We start from the raw sequence: 23387 nt of genomic DNA, 5'->3' as shown, positions 1-23387 counted from the left end.
AGAATGTGGCGTCGAGTTTAGAGAAAAAACTTGCTAAGAAAGTCGGTTGATGTCATGAATAGGAAAAGACACAATTTACGTTTACAAGATGTTGGAATGCCTAGGCAGGAAAAACCAGCAGGTCTGAAGATGTAAGCAAGCAACTTGGTGTTGGTAATTTAGCTGTAGATTTGGTATATTGGCCACAACAGTTATTGACAGCTCACGAGCATGCTACAATGCAACAAGGTCAAGTCATAACATGTTGAATCTTCTTGTGAGTAACATGACTAATTAATAGGGGATGCCCCCAAAGCGCTCCGTATAGTTTTGGTTGAGGGAAAACTATGGAAAATAGTTTCATTACTTGTGTGAACTTGATGTTTGTGTTGATTTAACTTTTAACGTTGTTGTAGATCCGAAAATGTCCCATCCGGGATACAAGTGCCTCGAGGTGTTGTTTCTTGCTGTGTGTTTTGTAAACTTTGATAAAATTTGGGCGTTAGAATGCCACGACTACACTTTCCAACGTCGGTGGAAAATGGGGGAGATTGTGGGGCAAACGAATCGCAGCGAAATGACGTCATGCTTCAGAGATGACGTATGCTTCCATTACGAAGGATTCTCTGAGAGTAAGTATGGAACTAATGGCAGATGTTAAGACTAATTTATTCCAATGGAAACTTCATTTGTTCAGCAAAGAGTTCAATGTTAACAAAAAATATCGTTTTACGCACTTTGTCGGGTCACAAATGTTCTTCAAGGACATTATTGCTGTTAGCTGACATCGCTGTTTCAGTTGAACCGATTCCACAAACACCAAAATAACTGTTTTTGTATTTTTGCAGGCGTTCAGTTGCTTCTGGGTGGATGTACGAAATGTACGGGAGGTCCAAACTGCACAACCTTCCTAAACGATTCGAGTTATACAACGTAAGCGTTTAACTTGACACTGTTATTATTTAACACTGAAGCAATTGAGCCCGCATTCCACGTTCGTTGTTCCACAGATGTTGCATGAAATGCTGTAACTCAGAATATTGCAACGAAAATGCAATGTTTACCAATTGTAACAATACGAACAACAACATAACAACAACAACAACGGAACTTACAACGGATCCTACAACGGAGCCTACAACGGAGCCTACAACACAGCCTACAACGGAGCCTTCAAAGGAGCCTACAACGAAGCCTTTAACACAGCCTACAACACAGCCTACAACGGAGCCTACAACGGAGCCTACAACGGAGCCTACAACGGAGCCTACAATGAAGCCTACAATGCAGCCTACTACGGAGTCTGTAGCAGAATCTACAACGGAGCCTGTAACGGAGTCAGTAACGGGACCTATAACAACAGCAACATGTCGGGGGACGACGTGGTTAAAGGGACGATCGCAGCATTTAATAATTCCAACAATAATAATTTGTGTTGATTTTTTTTTGATCGGATGAGCGGACCGCACTGATGGAGGAAACAAAATGACGTCAATATTTGATAGAAGATTTGAAAAACTTTCAACTTATATTTCTGTTGTTGATTTTGCACAGTCTGCCGTTTATTTTAAACCGTATTACATTGTTAGTTTTTAAGCAGTGTTCCCAGTGGTCGTGGTTGCTCACAAATTGTTTTTCGCGCCATTATTCGTGTTTCTTTCAATAGCGTTGGTTTTTTTAAAAATTCATTTTTTATGTTTTTTTTGTTCAAGGTGAAATAAAAACCCTTACCTTCAAACACCACCACCATCCATACCCCCTTCTTCCCGTTCCGGTCAAGATCAGTTCCTCCTGAAAGGAATAACACAGTTAGATGAGGCCTCCATCGTTACATTTTATCACCCCAGTGACGAAGCTAAACGAGGGCTTTTGCTGGTTGATTTTTTCAGGTAATTTTCGTCACAAGTTGGGCCAAGAGGGTGGGTTAGAATGTTTCCAACTTGGAACTCAAGCGAAATCTTCAACAGTTGTGCGTTTATTCATTAAAACATCGTCAAAAATCCGCCCGCCAACTGTAAATCGCGGTAAACAACTCCACGTAAAACCCAACCTTTTTCGCCATTCTCACATTCCCGGGACTCACGCAACACGTGACACAGGACTATTGCAAACCAACCGACCGTGACAAGGGTCACAGAGGGCAACTCAACAAAAGGCAAGGACGCGCTTATTGGAAGTCCCTTCATATAACAACAATGTCACGCTCCAGTATTTACCTTTCCTCATAGATTGGAGCAACTCAACACATTTCACACATGAAATGTCCATTGTACGCAAGATATTACTCTTTGTGTCAACAGTCAACACGTTTGACCATGACCTGGTTATAAACCTTGTCCTCGCAAATATTGAGTTTAAAATGAAAAAAACAACCGGGTTCAGGTTTTAGGTCATAGAAATTTACCAAAACTACAGAACATTATGTGAGAAACAACTCGCAAGGTGAAGTTGCTATTTTCGCGTCGACAAAATCTGCTCCTACTGACAAATATTGTTTAATTAAGGAAATCCGGAAATTCCAAGTTTGTTACAAACACAAACCGGAATTTTTGTAAATTGTAACCGTATCCCGTCCGTACAACAGCTTAGATATCGGGTTACTGTAACTATAGCTCAGGTTGTCGAGTAAACAGAATGAACACAAATGTAACAAGTTCTTGTAAGTGGCAGATCTGTATCTCCACCGTCCATCTGGAACGGAGCAAGAATGAAGATCACGCACGTTTACCTTAGTGAGGAAAATGTTTACTGATGAGGAAATAATTTGAAAGTCGTGAGACAAAAAGTTCAAGTTAAAGTAAATTTTATCAGATTTCGAAAATCACCTAAGATTTGGATGATTGACAGCGGGGTGTTTACATGAAAGAAATCGGCACGTGATAAATAATGCCTTTTTTTAGGGAAAATTGAGGCAAAGAAGTTTGCAGAGTTTCTACATCATAAAACGATTTCCAATACATATGTGAATACAGGGTTGTTAAGGGGGTGCCTCTTTTGTTTTACCAAGGCAACGTACTTAGTGAGGTATTGGTTGTTAGTACACAGTGCCATGTTTCAATAAAACGAAATGAACCGAAGGATTCTTTTTTTGGTTTCGTTGCTGGGATTTTTCACAGAAAAGTCTGCCCTTATTTGCAATCAAGTTATTAATTTCGGTGCCACAGTTCCTACCAACCAAACTTGTGAAACAACAGGCGTTTGCTTCACATACGAAGGCAACAACACAGGCAAGTTACCAATTGTAAAAATAATAAGAATGCGAAATCCTGCCTTTTTTAAAAGAAAATTACTCCGTAAAAACTTTACCAAGCAAATAACGACGGAAGGACACCGTGTTGTGACGTGGTAATTTTTTTCACCAGACAGCAGAGGATTATTTGGAGGCTGTGTGGACCCGGATCAATGTGACAATTGCACACTTTTCTTTAAAGAGCGAAATTTTACAAAGTGGGTTCAAGGTTTTCTTGAATATTTTGGTTGGTGGATTCCGAAACTAAGTGCAGTCAAACGTTAGGGTTCGACTGGAAGTGTGAGTGCCAGCAAGAATGTTAAATTTTATTCAGATTGAAGCGCTTCGGTTTTGAAAACCCGGTTTTCTTCCCCAAATCACCGCGTTTTAGGCGCTAACCAACAAAGGGACGAACACCAACCGAATTGTGGTTCTAGGTCTGTATTTATGAATACACAATAAAAGGAATTACCCATTGACACTAACACACACAAACGGAAAAGTTCCCAAATTGAAGTTACGCCCATACCAACTTAGCAACGCACACTGTGAAGATGGTGAAGTCGTCACACGACTTTATATCTCAGCAAAACAACAATCAATTCCAAACCTTCTGGGTCTAAAAACGACAGTTTTGCTATTTAGTCATCCTAGACTCCACACATAACTACTAACCAGGCACAATAAAATACAAGTATATCGTATAAATTGTGAGACAATGGGTGTGACGTAGATTGTTAAGCACCCTGAAAAGCTTAAACACGTGGCGTCGCTAAAGAGAGTCTGCCCTAGGTTTTGGTTGTTTTAAGGCAGCATTCGTCAAGCGCCCAACCCAAATACCAAGATGAAAACCTGACCGGGATTCGTGGCCAAGATATCCTGTGTTAAATCCCGGTGTGGTAAATAATTAAATTCAAAATGTAATAACATACCTGGAACATGGAATTAACACACAAGGCAAAAACGTCTCTATCTTAGGCAGTAAATCTTGACGGGTGATAATTTCTTCTCGTATTTCTGTGGGTTTCAAAACTTTTAAATTAAAAAGGTATCTAAATATTTTTTATTATTTCGCAGATGTTGTATAAGATGTTGCATGACAGAACTTTGCAATTCGAATGCAAACTTTACGAATTGCAAAACGGAACAAGATCCCACTACCTCTACCACAAGCCAGCGTACTTCTCCCGGCACAAATAACGACACAACAACAAATAGTCCATGGCCCACACCAACACCACCGAGTGGATCAAACGGCACAACCACTGTGACATGTGGTGTGGGGATGCCAGCAGACACCACAAGTTTCTTGTCCATACTTGTTACAGTTTACCTCGCCATTGTATTTTTAGTTTAATTTTCTACCAAATGCAACGCGAGATGAAACACAAGTGGTTCCATGGCCTGCTGGCTGTTGGTCGAAATCCACAACTGTGATTTGTTAATTGATTTAATTGCTGTGAGATACTGAACGTTGTGTTTGCATGTCAAGGTGGCGATGCTAATGTGAACATACGGTTGCCTGCACACTTTCTACTGGGAGTTTTGCAGGAGAGATTTTTTTGTGTTATCAGCAGTTTTGTGTAGATTTTATCACAAAACTTTACGTTCCAATCACATGCTTTGGCATCGAAGGTTGGATTGCGGAAACAAAACGACCAATTCTGTTGTCAAATAAAGTAAGATGTTCATTCATTGCAATCAAAACACACCTGAAGCATAACCATTCACAAGAGCTTAACAGCAAAACTGTACAGCACTAACTTTAATGTAAAACTGTTTAAGAAGCAACAAACTGGCATTGCAATCATAAATAGTCATCAGAAACTAAGCCCGGACAAATCTTTGCTTCAACTCCCACAAACCTAAAGATCAAATTACTGCAAACTGAACAACTTCAAAACGTACCTTGGTGCCAAATCTTGGTGAAGTTGTCGCATAACAAGACAGGCCGTCCTACTGTGAAGACCTTTACTCGGCGACGCAGTCCCGAAGCGTCGAGCAGAAGACGGCGTTTTTTGCAATCAGCTTTGCAAGTCAAGACAAGCCGTAGGGTGCTGTGCGCTCAACCGGAAACTTTTTCCCTACATTTAGAATTGCTCGTGAAATCGGTCGTGCGTAAATATTTTTAAGGGTGGAAAATATTTCCATTGAAAGCTTACACAACCTGCTTGGATTTATGCCAAATTTAAACTTTGTAACATGAAGAAAATGTTCATGCAACCTCCCAATCAATGTTTGTGAATGACGATTGTTTGCAAACATTTCTAAATACAACGAAGTTGAGTTTCAGATTTCTTTAATTATTTTCACTGGGGTCAGGCGATGACGAGGGCGGACGGAACAAGAACACACGGGAGAAGTCAATACCGGGCATGAGCACGCGAGCCATATCTTTTCCACACATTTTATACACCACAGCCACCCCATGACCCCTGGTAACACGATGAAGTGTATTACGTCAGTAATTACGTCATTGTTACGACAGATATTAAGTTACAACTATTTACTGTTTGACATGTTTTGTGAAATGGCAAACAACGGAGTAAGTTGACGTCACCGCTTGTTAGACCGGAAACTGATAAATGAGAGTTGTAATGATTGTGATAATACAATGGGGTGTTCATAAGAACAGAACAATTCCCTTCAAACTCAAACAACAGATTAATGTGTAAGGTGGACACTGATGACGTTTGCAGAATAGAAATCAGCGTGGGGTCGGTTATTCGACACCCACACAAATATACACGTCCCTATTCACAAAACTCAACACATTCACATCGTCCAATACTAATGTTTTATTCCAAGCGAAACGAGCTTATACAAATTATGCGTTGCGTTAAAGTGTGTTTGGTTTGGAATACGCAACTTATTCTTGCATGTCAATGTAATGTGTGGATGTCACAGCTAAACATGTGATCTTATAAATACATTTGCACTCGTTTGCATGCAGTCTTTGTACCAAATACTTGAAAATACGTTTAGTAGAATCCATTCACATTGCATGGGTTTAGAAACTAAGAAACAAAGATGTATTTTGTAACAAAACATGTGCGATTTGTAAGTTGATGTTTGTTGGCAGTAAAACAGATTGCACAAAGACGTGAGGACTTTGGTAAACGTTTTCAACTCCACAAAACCAACAGAGCTTTTAAATAAAGGTTTTTCTGTCGAGAAATTGGCTTCGAAGGTTCGGGTTGGACGGTTGTCCAGTCACAAATAATTCGCCGCTTGGTCAAACGAAACCACAGTTTCGCCACAACAAAGAAGCGGTTTTTATTGTGACATCACAATATCGGGTCCCCATTGATTATTTTTCAGCGGAAAACGCCCACGCAGGACACGGGAATGTTAGTTTTCATCCAACGCAGTCTTTAGAAATGTGGGAATGTTTTATTGACCTTAATAGTATGAGAATATTCGAAAATGTTCTGACTTAAATCAGTGCGTGGGCTGCCAAGAAACACAAAGATCTTCACGTAATTTAATCCCTGCTACAAAAGCATGATAATGGCCAGGATTGAAACCCGCTCCAAGGTTGGGATTGGAGAGTTTCTTTATATACAGCATTCACATACAGACATTTCAATGTTGATGTACATATAGGTAGGGACAGCACAATCAACCGGGTTCGTTAAGAGTGAGGGGTTTAATCAGATGCTTAGCAGTAAAATGAAGTTAGTTTAGCCAGTTAGAATATGACACAAAATGTGTGCTACCTCAGACCACCTACAGCTCATTAGTCGTCAGCGACGCCTTCGATAGTTATTATCATCTGGTTGATGATGACTAATTAACAATTAAAATATAACGAAGCCTCTGTTTGTGTGCGCAGTAATCTAAACAGAGGATGGGGAATGTTGATAATTCGTTTGTCTGTGTGTTGTTGCTGTTGTCTGGTTCCAGTCTTGGTTTAGATTGTTTGGAAGGAACTACTGAACGGGTGGGTTCAGCAACAGCTACTGGAACATTCACAAGTACAACATGTGGTGAAGGTTTGACGTGTGGAAGGAAGGAAACTTCGACTGAATCTGGAGGTAGAAAAGTATTGTAGAATATTTACATGTGGTGTAATAAGGCACCTGTATTGAAAGTCGGTTTTGGAACACCTGCTACAAACCTACTTGTTAAGATGGCGCTTCTATAAGTAAATTGTTGGGTCTATGGAAAAGCTTTGGAGGTTTACGATACTGTTGATGACGTATGTGAGCGGACTTGTTGTAATATCAGTTGAAAGCATCTGGTTTGTGTCAAATACGTAACAGTAAGTTCTCCGAAATCTGCAACATGAAAACTTCCAGTGATTGGCCACCAATTCATCACGGGCCACCACAGTCTCAACAGTAAATACATCTCGTTATAATTAAGTTCTATCCTGACCACAAACCTCAGTAAGGGTTTCAAATTACTGCTTCCTAACAGCGTGGTTTCATTCACTATTGAGTTACGCTTCACTGAACACGCTCCAGTCTTATCGCCTCGGTCAATTGGAACAAAACGCGTCGCAAACCAACTTTATCGCTGGTGGTTTATCTGAGCTTGGCAGAGTTAAATGTTATTGTATTGAGTTGTAGCTGTGTTGTGTTGTGTTGAAAGTGAGTTACGCTGGAAACAGTTGTGTTGTTTGTTCAGGTGTTACAACATTAGTTGTCGTTACATCATGTCAACGACCAGAAGCCTGTTCTTTTCTGTGTGGAAATACAGCGTAAGTTCCTACGTAAGCAAAAACCTCAAGACAACTGTTGGTTAGCTTACGGCTACAATTCACGTTAAAATAAGTGTTTTGTGGATCAATATAGATAGTAGTAACTTAGCTATCATTCATGTAGGAATTGTGCGTCTGCTTGCTGCAACTCAGCAAACGATTGCAACAGTGCAAGTGTGGCGGAACTCAACGCCATTGTTTGTTCGGTCGGAACGCTCACAACTACGGAAGGATCGACAGCAGGCAGTCTTACACCGACCACGTGTTCTGTGGGTGAAATATGTGGGAGAAAAGAAAGAGGTCGGTTGACCTTGAACAATGTCACGTCACAATTGTAACCTTAATTAGTCGACTTGCATAGTTAACGCTAAAGTCGCTTTTGATGACGATAAATAATTGTAAAATTATATTTGTTTGTCAGATTCTGGTGGAACTGTTACAAGTGTTGGTTTGTGTATTTCGACTGCCGACTGTGCGTATCTCTGCACTGGTGAAACGTAAGATAATATCTGTCGAAATAAATTGTTGATACAAACTGTTTGTCACGTTTAAAAGTGTCTAAAATGTCAACCATGTGTTGTTGAAATATTCCTTTTTTTACCCATTGTAATTTACCCACTGTATGTTTTTGACTTTGTTCACAAACCTAGGTTAAGTTTCCCCGATATTTCCAGGAGTTGTGCATACGCATGTTGCGACTCCACTGCGGAGTGCAACGGTGAGAGTGTAGCTGATATGAACGCCCTGAACTGCCTGATTCAAGGTACTCAAGAAAATGGCGGGACAATATCAGGGGCGTTCGTTTCCACCGAATGCGCAGCAACAAAGATTTGCGCAAGAACCGAAAGCATCATTGTGGATTCAGGTGCTTTCAACAATCGAATGTAGTTTAGCGTAAAGACTGCTCTATTGCGACATTCTAAAATAAAGTATTTTTGCTGTACCGAAGTAACGAATTGTTAAATGAACAACAAAATTACAGTTTGTGGGGGTAATTTTTTTAGATTAACTCTTGTATTTTGCATAAATATTAACATGTAGCAGTCGTTTGAATGGCTTCCATTTCAGATCGCATAAATTAACGTTCACCGCTTAAATTTTATTGCAGATGGCACAACAACTTTCAGGAACGGGTATTGTGAGGACCAGGCAAGATGCTCCATATTATGTGGGAGCGCAACGTACGTTTTCCCATCTTACGTTGAAGCAAATTATTTACCGAAAGTAAATCAGCAAACTGTTCGTCTTAACGCCCATGCTAGGGTAAAAAGCGTCGTCGCCAGAATTTTTCTTCTCTTTTAAACCGACTTCTTGTGCTCTACTAACAGGGAACTTTATAATTGCAAACCTTTATGCAATAACGTGTTTTCGTTTTATTAGATCGTGCACTCTTGGATGTTGTAGCGACTCCGATGACTGTAACAGCCAAACTACATCGGACTTGAACCAACTGACTTGTTCTGTGGGTACAGTGACACTTACTGATGATGGCAACCCACCCCAAGGGATGTTTACTCCAATAGATTGTGAGACTGAGCAGATGTGCGGGAGGACCGAGACTTCTTCCACAAGTGGAGGTATTCTAAAAGAACTTCCATAAAACCGATAAGTTCTGGGGTTAACTTCATGACTTTAAAAAAAAGAAGCAAAACTTATTTTGCATCGGCAAGGTTTTAAAGATTAGTGCAAAAATGTTTAGAAGAAAGCAAATTGTCCTCTTTCACAATTCACCAACTGCAAACTTCATTAAATAATTCCGAGTCGGCACCAATTCCTACAAAGCCACAAACAATCAGGTTTTGTTGATCACTCACACGTGACATTTGAACTTTTTTCAGGTATTCTTACGATTGTGATTGAAGGAACTTGCCAAGATGCGGGGTCATGTGACCTGTGTGCTTCAGGGTAAGTTGGAACAACGAAAACTTAATTATTGTTCAAATAACGATAAATTGAATATTACAAATAACATTACAAAGGTAAAGAAAGTTTGTCGTTGAAGTGGGTTCAAAAGTTCGTAACAATCCCTAAAACCATCTGGGTCACAACCAGTGGAAAAAGAAAAAAAATTAAATGTTTTTCCGAACACCTCGAACTTTAACTGCATGCAAATATCCCCTCATAGGAATTGTGTTTCGGCTTGTTGCAACGACGCTGATGAGTGCAACAGTGAAACAGTAGCAGAACTCGCAGCCACATCAGGTATGAGATGTGCACTGGGTAGAGTTACAGTAAATGGTGGAGAAATGATGACAGCCGCCCCCTGCCCCAGCGGAACTATCTGCGCCAGAACCGACACGAGCTCAGGTGAAGTTGATGAAACTTAACGTTCTACTTCTGAACGGGAGGAAAGTTTTATGGTGAACTTCTCACCACTAAACCATTGTTTCGACCTAAAAAATCAGTTATTTTCATGCAGCCAAGAAATAAACAAAACTTCGCTTTATTTCTTAGTCTCGTTATGTCAATTGTTACCACAATTGTAAAAAAATCGTTCGGTTCGAAATGTAAACAAAAGTCCTGAAAATGTTTTGTGTTTGACCAACAGGTGGGGATGTGATATCGGTAGGTTCGTGTCAACTCCCTGCAAACTGTTACTTTCTATGCGAGGGAGCAGCGTAAGTCCGTGGTTATATACGTTATAAACCCACCCTCCACATAACTGACACTCTATACAGGGGTTGTACCTCAAACTGCTGCAGCGATGAAGATATCTGCAACAACGTGGATGTGGCGGGAATGATTAGCGCTATCAACTGTCAGAGTGGGACGGTCGTTACGGTGAACGGGGTGGTTACGAGTGGAACTCTCACCGAACATACTTGCAATGGACAAATCTGTTCCAGGAAAGAAATCACAACAACAAGGGCTGGCGGTATTTATTTGATTTCATTATATTAATTACTTCCTGAGTTATGTTTCTACCAATGAAGCTACATCGACAGGTCCGCTTTTCTAACCACCAGGTGGCAGTGCTTCCTTACAAATGCGTCAGTTTTTAATAGAACTCTATGTATTTTATAACTCGCATGCTTGTGGTGAATTACTCATGACAACTAAGTAATAACTTTTTCCTCTGAAGGCGCTGTTACCGTGACAACAATGGCGTCATGCCTGACTGCATCGGATTGCGACACACTTTGCGATGGTGAAAAGTAAGAAAATAATTTGTTGGCAACAACTTAACTCAGTAATTAACTGTACGACATTATAAATGTTTGAGTAAAGGTTAAGGGTTACATTAACTAAAAAAGCTGGTTTCAGTTAATTTATAATTATTTCTGACAGCATCAGCAACAAACCTTTTAAAGGTCGCAGTTAATACCAGTCGTATGTTAATATATTAACGCTTGTGTAAATGCCACGACTTTTAATGCACGGACACCGTTTAATCACATCCTTGCCTTGCAGCAACTGCGTGTCTGCCTGTTGTAGCACAATCGATAACTGCAACGCGCAGACGGTGAGCCGACAACTGGGGAGAAAATGTGTGACAGGATCAACGAGCCAGGTTGGTGGAACTGTGAGTGGGACCCTGAGGAACGCGCAATGTTCTGGAAGTGAAATGTGCGCGAGAATTGAAACAACTTCAACAAGCGGAGGTATTGCAACATAGGGTGGCGCTGTGATTCTCCCGAACTTTGCGGTTGGTTTGCTTCTATGAAGGGCAAATCGTTTTTCTTCACACTTCTCCATTGTCATTGACCTATCTTGCAATTTGACTTGAGTCTGTGGTTGCGCACCTCAGTATGTGATAATTGCGCTCCTGACGTTATTTGTTCAAGTGTTTGGACTCAATAATAAACCACTGATAATCAACAATTTTTTTTTAATAAATTAGTTTGACGCACCAATCAATAATTCATCCTATTTATTTTGTTTAGGAGCAACAACTATCACCACTGTTGCTCTGTGTTCCATTCTTCGAGATTGTTCAACACTTTGCAATGGAGTCGCGTAAGTTTCCAATAAACTATTATTCCAATTTGAATATATCGCTACATAGAAATCATACACCTCTTGGAAGCGAACAATTGTTTAGGTTTGGGTTCGGTGACTTTTACTGATCAAAGTTCCATAGTTTTAGTTCAGCGATTCCCAAACTGGGTTCCATTGGGGCCTTGAGGTTCCGTGAGCTATCTAGTTTCACGTCAAACGCATACTGAATATATCCGTCAAGCCTGGCCTACAGACGCATGAGGACAAAGCAGAACGGAAAAATGTCAGGATGAAAAACCGTTGACATTTTTGGGGTTCCCGGGACAACTTAAATGGCCTTGCAGGTTTCCGGAACCAAAACTCTGTTTTAAGTAAATGGAATCTGTGACATCATATTGTTGTTATTGTTACAGAGGTTGTGTTTCCGTTTGTTGTGACGACACAGACAACTGCAACAACGTACCAGTGTCTGATATGAACAACGTGCTTCAATGCTTAACTGGTGTTCAAACATTTTCTGCTGGTGCGACTGCAGACACATTGACATCAACTTTATGTGGGGTTGGACTCAGTTGCGCCCGGACTGAAAACACTGCTGCAGGTCGGGATACGGAGTGACAAACTGTAGGGGATAAATTATTTACATCTGATTGGCTTTTTGTGAAGAAAAAATGACAAGTTTGTGTGTAAGGTGTTCAATATTTGTTGCAGATAATACAATCACTGTGATCGCATCCTGTCAGCAACCTGAAGCATGTCCGGTGTTGTGCGGGTCAACTTCGTGAGTTTTATAACATTTTTGTTTGTGATGAATGTGTTTTCACGTGTGAAAGTGTATCCCTCCATTAATTTCCAACAGATCCTGCGTATCAACATGTTGTACATACGCTGATGGATGTAACGGTGAATTCATCGCACAAATACAAGCACCGGTTTGTTCCGTCACAAGTGGGGAAACGCAAAGACTGGCCACATGCGGCGCTGGAGAGGTTTGCGCGGTGACGGAGACGAACAGTGGAGGTAAAATCTTGTTGGATGTAAATGTGTTTTACCATCACCTGCTTGTTACAGCATCCAAGTACTCAGTTACACATTTTTTATCGCGGAACCCATGGAGATCCAATCAACCGTTAAATGACTAAATCATATGAAAGCATGTTTTATCAAATGTGAATACTTCTGTATTTTAAAGGTTCCACCACATCTGTTGTAAGATCCTGCCAACAGCCAAGCGCATGCTCAACACTATGTGGCAGCAACGAGTAAGCATAGACATCTTAAACACTGGTGCAGTATTTAAATCCAGTTCGTTGTTGCTCGGCAGAAACTGTGCAGCTGCTTGCTGTGATTATGAGTTGAACTGCAACAGAGGGACAGTGGAGGAAATTAGTGCGTTGCGATGTTACGTCGGCCAGAGAACCGAAGTCGGTGGATCAACAACAGAAGACACTCTCACATTACAATCCTGTCCTGCTGGGATGACCTGTGCACGGAGGGAAAGCACCTCCACATCCGGAGGAGGTTGGGAATTATTAAATTATCGCGATTTCGATTCGAACATGTTGTTGTTGTTTCAGGGGTCGAGACAATTGTAAGTGTTGGATCCTGCCAAGAATCAACCGCATGCAGCAACTTATGCTCGGGTGACTCGTAAGTTTGAGATGATTCGCACAAATTTATCCCAAACCTTTTGGTAAATTATTCCATTACCAACATCTTAATACTTTGATACTTCAATCACGAAGTTTCACTCAACAAATGCTTTGAACAAAGTTGTATCGTGTTTACTATTGTAGCAAATTTGATCTGTAAAGTTGTAGCACTATGTATTCACCACCAGTTTACATCCAGGGCTTGTGTGTCGGTTTGTTGCAACTCAGAGGACGGATGTAACAGCCGCACGGTGGCGGACCTGAGCGCGCTCACATGTATAAACGGAGAAATGACGGTGACAGCGGACGGAAATACCCCCAGCGGATCATTTTTCAATGCAGATTGCAGTGCCGGCCAATTATGCGGGAGAACGGAGACATCCAGCACATCTGGTGATGCGTCAGAAAACCCCTTTAACTAGTTAACTAGAAGAATGTCCCCTCCATAACCACGACAAACTTTGTTGTAATGAATTCTTTCCAAATATGTCTCGGATGAAAAGAATGTCACAAATTGTCACGCAACCGCACATGACCACATATCGGGTTTAAAGTAATTTTCTACTTTCACAGATTCTGGTCTCTTAACTGTCTTGATCTCCACATCTTGCCAGAATAATGGAGATTGCGCTTCTCTGTGTGGAGGATCAAGGTGCGTGTTGTTAATATTCCAATAATTCATGACTGAAAGTCTTGCGCCAATGGTGTTTTATAGTAAACTGCAGACAGGGCCATTGTATCTTTTTCGGCATAGTCACCACAAAGTGGAAATCTTGCTTGGCTACTTAGCTGACAAGATCGTTGTAATTCACACCAAGGCTGCACTGATGAGACTTATTATGACGAAACAGTGGCCCTTGTCTGCAGCTCACCATCAAATAGTTTATATAGCTCTTACATAGAGGCTGCCAGAAGTCCTTAACAATGATGTCGTTGCAGTGGTTGTGCATCAGCTTGTTGCGGTGACGGCGACCTTTGCAACATGAAGTCGGTTTCCCAACAAACATCAAACCAACCACTAGGTTGCGCTGTTGGCAGTGTTGTGACGAATGGTGGAAATACAGAGGGGGGGTTCACGACCTCCACGTGCGTGACCGGAATGTTGTGCGCAAGAACTGAAACCACGACGACGAGTTCTGGTAACGCGGGTTTCCCAACTGGTTGTGGTTTATAATGGAAGTGGTGAAACACAAACGTTGATGCCTGGCATCATTCGCAGGTTTGGATAAAAATTTATTTGGTTTTCTACATAGGTATTACAAGGGTCACAGCCATCGGAACCTGTCAGTTACAAAGCGCATGCGCCGGGTTATGCAACGGTGTGTCGTAAGTATAAACGAGCATACATGTCATGTGATTAACCCATAACCCGTTCTATTTGTTTCTTCTGGCAGGAGTTGTGAATCGGCTTGCTGCTCAACATCTGACAACTGCAATACACAGTCTGTGATGGTGATGAACGGTTTGCAATGCTCGGTTGGAACTGTTACAACTGTTGGAGACAACGCACCGACCGCTTCCTTTACAACCACTCAGTGTTCGTCTGGGATGGTTTGCGGTCGGACTGAAACGACCACCACATCTGGAGGTAACTTTGCATACAAACCTCTCATACACGAAACATTTCACACCAACTGAGGGAAAAGTAAAAAGCCTACAAATCCAATACAAATTCATGTTTAAACCACAGGCTTTAACCAATTGCACGTAAATCTCCTCCAGGCCGTTTGTAGATGTAGCGACAAAATTAAACAAGGTCAATTGTGGTTACAGGAGTGAATACTGTGGTGGTCGTTGGATCTTGTCAAGCTTCTGATGGTTGCACCAACCTTTGCAACAACGCCCCGTGAGTAAAACCAATAACACCGATGAAATATGTGGCCCTGCAGATCAATCTGTTCATAGAAGAAATTCATTTTATTGATTGTATTTAAACTATTTGAGCTCGTAATGAAGAAATGTTTTCAATCGAACCCAAAGTATACAAAAGCATTTATTTGCTTGTATTAACTGACGACGTTTTTAGCTGCATTAATTCAAATATTGTTGATTGTTGACATAAACGACCGATGCAGTAATTTATCACGGGTTCAAATTGGGCATTTCCGACGACTTCATAATAATAGCAACAAATTACGTAGGGGGTGCGAGTCGAAATGCTGCAGTGATGGGAGTAACTGCAACAACGTAACCATAGCGACGTCCACCCAGCTAACGTGTGTGGTTGGTTCCGTGACGCTGTTGGATGGAATCGTGTCAAGCAATACACTGGAGGCGACGGCTTGTGGTGCTGGGATGGTTTGCGGGAGAGTTGAAACAATGACCACAAGTGAAGGTGAATTCACATTGGCTTTTCTGGGGAATGCAAAGATACGAGCTTTACTCACATATTAACATAAAGTGGGTTGGTCTTTACCTGAGCGTTTAAGTTTATTCTATTTATGTACGGGGTCGAACTGTGGTCCACTGTATATGTTGTTTTAATATTCACTTAAGGACAGGGAGGTTAAAATAATCCACAATTTTGTGTGAGTTAAATAATCGCAGACATCATGACCAGATCTTCTGTTGCATGCAGGTGTTACAATACTCACTGCGATGGGGTCATGCCAAGCACAGAGTAATTGTGACTCACTTTGCAACGGAATCTCTCTGTGAGTTGACAAAATACCCGTGATAATTAATTGACTTACGTTAAAAATACATTTGAAAACTTAATAATGAGGGAATGTACGTCGACTGATTATCGTTTCCGGCATTTGCCCTTTGGTCGCCTCACAGCAGAATTTTATAATTGGACTCGAAAAGTTTAGTAAAATCAGCAGAACGGAACAACTGTGAGGTGTTGTTCTAGCGAGTTTGTCCAAAAACATCCAGCAAACACGTTACCACTTTCTTCAAGTTTTCTTTAAATCAAATTAGGAGTTGTTTCGAAACATGAGCGCCTGCTTTGACGATCTTAATGTTTTTAACCCATGTCATTTACACAACTTAAATGTTTTGGGGTTTGATATAAAATAATCTTATTTAAATCCCTACCCAGCCCAGGTATACAGACTGTATGTGAATTTACAGGGCGTGCAGAGGCGGATGTTGCAGCGGATCCGACAACTGCAACACACAAATACTGACAGTGTTCACTCCTAATTGTTACGTTGGAAGTTCGTCGGTAACTGATGAGACGCCTCCTGTTGCCATGGAAATGTTGGAGGTGATGAGGTGTGGAGCAGGACAGACGTGTGGAAGGAAAGAAACCACAACCACTGCAGGAAGTAAGTTTCCATGAAAATATGATGTTCTGTTAGGTCGCATGATATTGGGAAACTTTCGTAACATTGCTTTCTTATGCGCCCAACATACCTGGATATTCTATCGTTTTAAAAAACACAAAGTACTAACTGGTGTCGTTTTGTTTACGAACTGTAGCGTTTTTAAATGTTAACACTGCGGCTTGATGTGAAAATAGACGATCTTGCCGCCCAAACTGCCGAAGACAAAACTTCCACTTTATGTTGACTTGTATGCAACCGCCATCCGTCGATCGAATAGTGGCCATCTGTTAAGCCAGTCACAAAAATCCCCGCTTAGTAGACAACACCACTAAAACAACGCGGTTTAAAAATGAAAAAAATGAAACTAAATGGGATTTAATTCGTTGATCTTTCTGTCGCAGATCCTACCGTAACTACGGTAACGAGCATTTTATCTTGTCAAGAAATCACCGCCTGTCGGAATCTCTGCGAAGGTTCACAGTAAGTTTGAGGAGTTTTTAAATTCGTTGTTTATTGTCAGAAAGATTGTCGCTGAGGCGAAATCACCGCAAGAAGTTTGTGCAGATTTTTTACACTCAATCAATTAACCTTTCGTCTTCCTGTTTTTGTCTGGGTTTATTGATCGTTTCCACTTAAAATCGCATCAGCGCACGGCTTCTAAACCGCCATCAAACGATAAATTTTATAACGACTGTTTTTTCCGTTAATTACGTAGAGACTGCAGGTCGGTTTGTTGTGTTGAGGATGGATGCAACAACGAAACTGTGTCGACTATCGCTGTAACAACAACAACTACAACAACAACTACAGCAACAACTACGACAACAACAAGCACAGATGGCTCTTCAACAACTAGTACTCTGACGTCAACATTATCAAATGTTGTTACAGCTACCAGCGGGACCTCAATCATTCATTCGTTGACTATATTCAGTTTATTTACTGTTATGGTCATTAGTTTCATCACTTAATTGATTTTTAATTATAAACTTTTTGTGACTTAGTAGGATATTAAGGTGTGAAAACAAAACCCCAACCGTAGTCGCGCTGGCAGTATTTGCGAGCATGTTTAGCTTTGCTTAGGCGACGTTATTTAGTTGCAATGTGTAATTATCTCTCTTCGTATAACACAATACTGTGGCAGTTGTACGGTGTGGTGAAACCTGTTGTAGAAGTCGAACAAAACTCAAGAACAAAATAATTGTTTTGTTTCCAAGGGAGAGTTTGGACAAAGGTTGCTCGACAAACTTTTTGCGTACAAGGTCGTTTTCCTGAGGAAAAAACTAGGTGCGCTGTACAAATAAACCAGGCGACGTGGCGTCTTAAAACATAAACGTTATTTTTATTTGAAGTAGTGAAACCTGATATGTTGAGTGTGAGTAGGATATGTTTTCAATCTAATCTCGCTATGTTAAGCATTTACATCAATTGTAAACTTTTTTTTGTTGTCCAAACGCAGAAGTTTCAATTGAGCTTCGTTTAAACCTAGCTAAGCAAGGGGTGGTCCAGAAGAATGACGTATTCCTAGGGAAATTTCGAACTTCTACGTAACAAAGTGTTATTATGAGTAACAATGCAAAGGGGTTGTGTATGGGTGCTAGTGTTAAGGTTGAATGAGCACAGATATACGAGTTTTTTGACAAAGGCGATTTTCAGCGTATTTTAGGCTTTTTGTGTTTATGATTTTCATGCTTTACACTCCGCAAGTGCATTAGGGATGGGAGTTCTTTAAACTTTGGTTGAAAAAATAACAAATATTGGATAAAAAGGCAGGAAAATCTGCAGGTTTGTTTGTCAAAAACTGAATAAAAATCAGTAAATTTTACGCACAATTAGTTGCAGGCACCGATCTTACTCTGCACAATGGCATCAAAACTTAAAGCTATAAACTGCGGGGTGCTTTCAAATCAGAAAAACGTGTAATACATAAGTGAATATTTATTGAACGCTTGCCACAGGTTCGTAGATAAAGGGGAAACAATTTGTGGAGGATTTTGTACAGATTGAACTAGAAATGATGACCCTTCGTTTTGTGGCCATGTTGGCTGCAGTGGTGATGATCGGCACCAACACTGTCAATGGTTTGGATTGCAAGATCGGTTCAACAACCACGGTTGGAAGTGCAACTACCGGAAGTCTTACAACCGCTACATGTCCAGCTACGTACTTATGTGCAAGAACCGAAACAACTACAACAGGTAAGTCAACAACATTTTGAAATAGACACGGAAGTTAAAAAAATTATCCGATTACAGCTAACTCCGTCGACACTGTGGTCGTGGTCGCATCTTGTCAAACTTCCACTGCGTGCGACAACCTTTGTCAAGGAGCTCTGTAAGTGCTAAATTTGCTTTCGTTTTCAAAACATCAATGCACTGAAAACTTTCATAACTTGAAGAGGTTTTTCGTGTTCAGTAAAAATAACGAGAAAGCACAAAATTAACTGAAATTAACACCTGGGGAAGTCTCGCCGGATGGCAGACGAAACGTCGGTTTCGAATAAATAACTTCAGAAACAGAAGAACGATTTTGATTAATTAGTATGTCTGGCATAAAAAAAATAGCAGTATAAAATCAACACTTTAGGCATATATGTGGTAGGTGTTGAGTTTATTCCACCGATATCCCATTATTTATAAACATTTCAAACATTTCGCCTAAACTTGAAATTTTCTTGAACAAATCGAATCAGGATAAATATAAATTTGTTTTAGGTCGTTAACTTCTGGTTAGGTTGGATAGAAAGTAAATTTCTAAACGGTTTTTGGTTTTGTTCGTCATTTTACACAAAACTTGTCTGTGTACTTTTGCCGCGCAGATTTTTTTGCCCATTAGTTAAAAAACATAACGAAATGCCCAGAGGTCATGATTTTAGATTCAGCAAACTTAATTTTTCTGTCCGTTATCCAGTGTTTATTATCCGCTTTCAATAAATACATGTTGTTTCGCAGGGGTTGTGTTTCAGCATGTTGCAGCGATGCTGGTAATGATTGCAACAATGTGGCAGTTGCTACCATCATAGACATTGTGACGTGTCAGGATGGAACAGTTGGATCTAGTCCTTCAGTCACAGCTTGCACCTCGGGACAATATTGCAGAAGGAAAAATCTCAACGACGGCAGTAATCACCTAGACTTTACATAATGGTATAAACATGTATTTTTCAAATACTTCCTTGTTTCAGGCAATCCTGCTGTAATCACTGTATCATGCGGGGCTCAGAGTGCTGCAAACGCATTGTGCACTACAGATGAAACTACATCACCCAGGTAAGTTCTCGCACACCACTGTCCATCAAACCAAGGTTTATTAAACTGAATATTTTGTAGCACCTGCACGTCAGCAACTTGCAATAACGCGGACAATTGCAACAACCAAGTCGTCGCTAATATGAACGTCATGTCGTGTCATAGTGGAGTTGTAGGGACAGATGCCGCCTCAACAGAATGTGCGGCCAATCAAGTTTGCGCCAAGAAAGCTGTTGCTGGGGGAGGTAGGAATAATTATTTGGTGTCTGAAAGAATGATTATAAATAACTTATAAAACTTATAGCTATCACCGCATCGTGTCAAGCTCAATCAGCTTGTGGAACTCTCTGCAGCAGTGAAAGGTAAGTAATAAACAAAGATCGTCCTGTGTGTAATCCAACAAACTTTCTACATGTTATTTTAGTGGAACATGCACAGAAGCTTGCTGCAGTGACACTGATGATTGTAACTCGGGAACTGTGGCAGAAATATTGGCTGAAAACGCTCTTCTGTTCTGTTTTGTTGGAACTGATGCCACTCAAACTGTTACAAAGTGTACGACCGGTCAAGTTTGCGGTAGAAAGGAAATGACCGCCAACAATGGTAAGCTACAAGCGTTATTAGAAGAACATTATGTCACAAAAACATTTTCATTTAAACCATTTTATGCAAACAATTTAAAACGCTTTTAAAAAAATATTTTTAGTTGTAACAGTTACAACATCTTGCCAAGCTTCAACTGCTACTTGTGACGCATTGTGTGGAACTGACGCGTAAGAAACTACATCAGTTACTGTGATGAAAATATTTTATGTTAATCTATTCACTAATATTTGTTACAGAAACTGCATATCAGCATGCTGTAGTGAGGATAACTGCAACAGACAAACAGTTGCAGAAATGAGAAATGTTGTTACTTGTATGACTGGAACTGTAGCCAATACAGCTTCACTTACAGCTACAACCATGTGTGCTGCTGGAGAATTGTGTGGACGAAGTGAAACAGGTGCTTAATGATATAATAGAACGTGATGAATGGAACAGTTTTTGTGTCTTAGATTTATTTACCAATTTATTTAATTTTTATAAACATGCAGCCTCCAATAACATTGGAGCATGCGTCACTCAAGCAGCGTGTGATGACTTGTGCGCTGGAACTGCGTAAGTGATGTTGTACTTCGAGGTAACAAAGATTTACTAAGGCACTAAACATGATTTCAGGGGTTGTACATCGGCATGTTGTAATGACGCAGACAGTTGCAATGGACGGACTGTGGCACAAATGGAAACTGTACTTCGATGTGCATCTGGAAGTGCAAATGACGGAAACCTTCCGAACAGTGTAACGTGTGCAGCCAACGAACTTTGTGCAAGGACGCAAACAACCTCGGGTGGAAGTAAGCGATAAATTTAAAATCGACATTATTATTTTTCACGCAAATAAAGCAAGATATTTTCGTCCATATTTAAACGATGGTGTTATAATTTTAGCGACAACAACAGTTGGATCTTGTCAAACCCAAGATGCATGCGATCTACTCTGCACAGGAGCAACGTAAATACATTTATATTTAGCACAAAGAAAAACTTTTTACCAAATTATGTAAGCTGCCAAATGATACTCCCTGTATGCACTGATTAAGTGCCATTAGATGGGCAAGTTTTGCTTATATATTATTAAGGGAGTTTAAAATTACTTTGTAGAATCATGTCAAACTTTCCAGCATGTGACCACTGTTTGAACCTATTACGCCTTATTAGTTAAGCTTAATGTGACTTTCGCACAAGTCAGGAAAAGACTTCCACTTTGTGGTGAATATACAATCACCGTCATCCGTTGGGAAACAATATAGTTTTGCTTATATATCAACATCACAAAAAAGGTCAATATCTGCAAGACACAAACCTTTACACGCAGGGGGTGTGTGTCGGCTTGTTGTAACGACGGAGACAACTGCAACAGTCTGTCTGTAACTGACATAATCAATGTGGTGAGATGTGGGACAGGAACCAAAACCACCACAAACCCAACAGCTGGTGTGTTTGACGTCACGTCAACATGTACCGCCGATCAAGTTTGTGCAAGGAAGGAAACTGTGTCAGGTAACCTCAGTTAAACTCTTAACACTCGTTAATATTCCAACATTTAAAGCAACTTTTACACAAAGTAAACGACTTGGAAACGATCGGATCTTGCCAAGCACAAACTGCCTGTGCCGGTCTTTGTGGATCGACAACGTAAGATTTCTATCATAACCAAACGCACCAACTAATGCTCAACTTTTGGCGATATTTGAGTGTAAAGTTTCATTTCTTTAACGTTGAGTACACTTACCAGTCAATATCTAATATTTCGAGTTGACATCAAATAAAACACGTACATACAACTATAAAACGTAACGTTTCATGGCATTGGAAATGTCGAAAACCTATTTTATCGTTTTAGGGGTTGCACAGCCGCATGTTGTAATGATGCCGATGGTTGCAACACATTGACAGTCGCCAAGCAAGGCGCACGAAAGTGTTTCGTTGGAACCACCACTCAAACCTCCAGTGTATCGCCAACATATACATACGCCCACTGTGCTAGCAGTACTGACGTTTGTTCACGAATTGAAACCACCGCCAATAATGGAGACAGTAAGTTTTTATTACAGGGTTCAACAACAGAGGGACATACAGTAGGATAATAAATAAACAAACCCGTCTAAAATCGATAAATAAACTTCAAACGCCATGGGATAAGCTTGCAACATTCCAACTATATTACAACGGCGCCCCCTAAAACAACAACAAGAATATTGTTATAGCATTAGCAACACAAAATAATCGTTTTATGTTAGTGTCCAACCTTTGATAGAATTTGTACATCCGTAAATTTGTGGTATTTTGGTTGTGAACAACATTACGTTGCAGGCAGTTTTAACAACTGGAATAAACAGATAAATTACAGTTTCTCACATTCACTGTAAAACACATGTAAGAATAGACGTTGTTTGTGTTTCAAGATTATTCCGTATAGGTACAATGCGAATAAAATATTCGAACATTGCTTTAGTATTTTGAAATGCGGCCCAAAAACACAGAGCAAATTTTCTGCAGTACAACGGCAGAATCCTCACATATAACCAACTAAATGTGACACAACAAGTTACCGAAGTATTTTACACAGTTTTATTGTTTCTAGTAACGATCGTTGGAGCTTGTCAGACGGCAGTGGCTGATTGTGAAACACTTTGTCAGAATACTGGGTAAGTAACAACAAACTAAAGTCTTACTTTCGAGTGTTTCTTGTTTGTATTTATGCAACTTCATGTTTGTATTTATGAGTAAAATGTTACTCCTCAAACCAATTACTCATTC

General features: G+C 40.4%; 4 protein-coding genes across 28 annotated transcripts in view; all 4 read left to right on the top strand.

Annotated features, from left to right (window-relative positions):
• On the top strand, positions 1–2157 carry LOC145895049 (uncharacterized). Its single transcript, XM_082983795.1, has 4 exons — positions 1–131; positions 396–611; positions 828–912; positions 990–2157. The coding sequence occupies exons 2-4, from the start codon at positions 404–406 to the stop codon at positions 1435–1437; spliced, it is 741 nt and encodes a 246-aa protein (XP_082839921.1). The 5' UTR covers positions 1–131; positions 396–403; the 3' UTR covers positions 1438–2157.
• A 499-nt stretch (positions 2158–2656) lies between these two features.
• On the top strand, positions 2657–4737 carry LOC145894834 (uncharacterized). Of its 2 annotated transcripts, none has more exons than XM_082983487.1 (3): positions 2657–3206; positions 3342–3426; positions 4286–4737. In XM_082983487.1, exons 1-3 carry the CDS (start codon positions 3047–3049, stop codon positions 4563–4565), a joined length of 525 nt encoding a protein of 174 aa, XP_082839613.1. In that variant the 5' UTR covers positions 2657–3046; the 3' UTR covers positions 4566–4737. The 2 variants fall into 2 exon arrangements, with proteins under 2 accessions (XP_082839613.1, XP_082839614.1); XM_082983488.1 differs by having other exon boundaries at positions 2657–3210; positions 3346–3426.
• Positions 4738–7047: 2310 nt separating this feature from the next.
• LOC145894153 (uncharacterized) lies at positions 7048–17968 on the top strand. 2 transcript variants are annotated; one of them, XM_082982630.1, is made up of 31 exons: positions 7048–7245; positions 7841–7913; positions 8038–8213; positions 8335–8410; positions 8591–8778; positions 9022–9094; positions 9294–9490; positions 9752–9818; positions 10039–10220; positions 10462–10531; positions 10592–10788; positions 10996–11068; positions 11325–11515; positions 11798–11870; positions 12266–12453; positions 12564–12633; positions 12712–12872; positions 13045–13114; positions 13177–13373; positions 13430–13502; positions 13704–13897; positions 14078–14156; positions 14444–14643; positions 14758–14830; positions 14899–15092; positions 15278–15350; positions 15646–15839; positions 16083–16158; positions 16580–16776; positions 17178–17256; positions 17492–17968. In XM_082982630.1, the coding sequence occupies exons 1-31, from the start codon at positions 7059–7061 to the stop codon at positions 17745–17747; spliced, it is 4197 nt and encodes a 1398-aa protein (XP_082838756.1). In that variant the 5' UTR covers positions 7048–7058; the 3' UTR covers positions 17748–17968. The 2 variants fall into 2 exon arrangements, with proteins under 2 accessions (XP_082838756.1, XP_082838755.1); XM_082982629.1 differs by having other exon boundaries at positions 8588–8778.
• A 770-nt stretch (positions 17969–18738) lies between these two features.
• LOC145895996 (uncharacterized) overlaps positions 18739–23387 on the top strand; it is a 100709-nt gene continuing 96060 nt past the window's right edge. For all 23 annotated transcript variants that reach the window (XM_082984787.1, XM_082984774.1, XM_082984786.1 and 20 more), the window contains exons 1-16: positions 18739–18974; positions 19032–19110; positions 19728–19897; positions 19961–20045; positions 20106–20269; positions 20329–20386; positions 20449–20627; positions 20731–20797; positions 20867–21030; positions 21122–21185; positions 21246–21421; positions 21516–21579; positions 21943–22127; positions 22193–22262; positions 22471–22664; positions 23212–23275. In XM_082984787.1, the coding sequence (XP_082840913.1) occupies positions 18791–18974; positions 19032–19110; positions 19728–19897; positions 19961–20045; positions 20106–20269; positions 20329–20386; positions 20449–20627; positions 20731–20797; positions 20867–21030; positions 21122–21185; positions 21246–21421; positions 21516–21579; positions 21943–22127; positions 22193–22262; positions 22471–22664; positions 23212–23275 (1967 nt within the window). In that variant the 5' untranslated portion in view covers positions 18739–18790. The remainder of the gene's footprint in view (positions 18975–19031; positions 19111–19727; positions 19898–19960; positions 20046–20105; positions 20270–20328; positions 20387–20448; positions 20628–20730; positions 20798–20866; positions 21031–21121; positions 21186–21245; positions 21422–21515; positions 21580–21942; positions 22128–22192; positions 22263–22470; positions 22665–23211; positions 23276–23387) is intronic.

Source organism: Ascidia mentula, chromosome 3, assembly GCF_947561715.1.
Source record: "Ascidia mentula chromosome 3, kaAscMent1.1, whole genome shotgun sequence".
In the NCBI taxonomy this organism is placed as follows: Eukaryota; Metazoa; Chordata; class Ascidiacea; order Phlebobranchia; family Ascidiidae; genus Ascidia; species Ascidia mentula.
This window is presented reverse-complemented; position numbering and strand designations above follow the sequence as displayed.

Excerpts from the sequence above, each read along its gene's own strand:
- LOC145894834 (XM_082983487.1), top strand. The coding sequence starts at position 3,047 with ATGAACCGAAGGATTCTTTTTTTGGTTTCGTTGCTGGGATTTTTCACA. Across the intron at positions 3,207-3,341 it reads ATACGAAGGCAACAACACAG|ACAGCAGAGGATTATTTGGA; the intron begins GCAAGTTACCAA and ends TTTTTTCACCAG. Across the intron at positions 3,427-4,285 it reads AAAGAGCGAAATTTTACAAA|ATGTTGTATAAGATGTTGCA; the intron begins GTGGGTTCAAGG and ends ATTATTTCGCAG.
- LOC145894153 (XM_082982629.1), top strand. The coding sequence starts at position 7,059 with ATGGGGAATGTTGATAATTCGTTTGTCTGTGTGTTGTTGCTGTTGTCT. Across the intron at positions 11,069-11,324 it reads ACACTTTGCGATGGTGAAAA|CAACTGCGTGTCTGCCTGTT; the intron begins GTAAGAAAATAA and ends CTTGCCTTGCAG. Across the intron at positions 13,503-13,703 it reads AACTTATGCTCGGGTGACTC|GGCTTGTGTGTCGGTTTGTT; the intron begins GTAAGTTTGAGA and ends GTTTACATCCAG.
- LOC145895049 (XM_082983795.1), top strand. The coding sequence starts at position 404 with ATGTCCCATCCGGGATACAAGTGCCTCGAGGTGTTGTTTCTTGCTGTG. Across the intron at positions 612-827 it reads TTACGAAGGATTCTCTGAGA|GCGTTCAGTTGCTTCTGGGT; the intron begins GTAAGTATGGAA and ends GTATTTTTGCAG. Across the intron at positions 913-989 it reads AACGATTCGAGTTATACAAC|ATGTTGCATGAAATGCTGTA; the intron begins GTAAGCGTTTAA and ends GTTGTTCCACAG.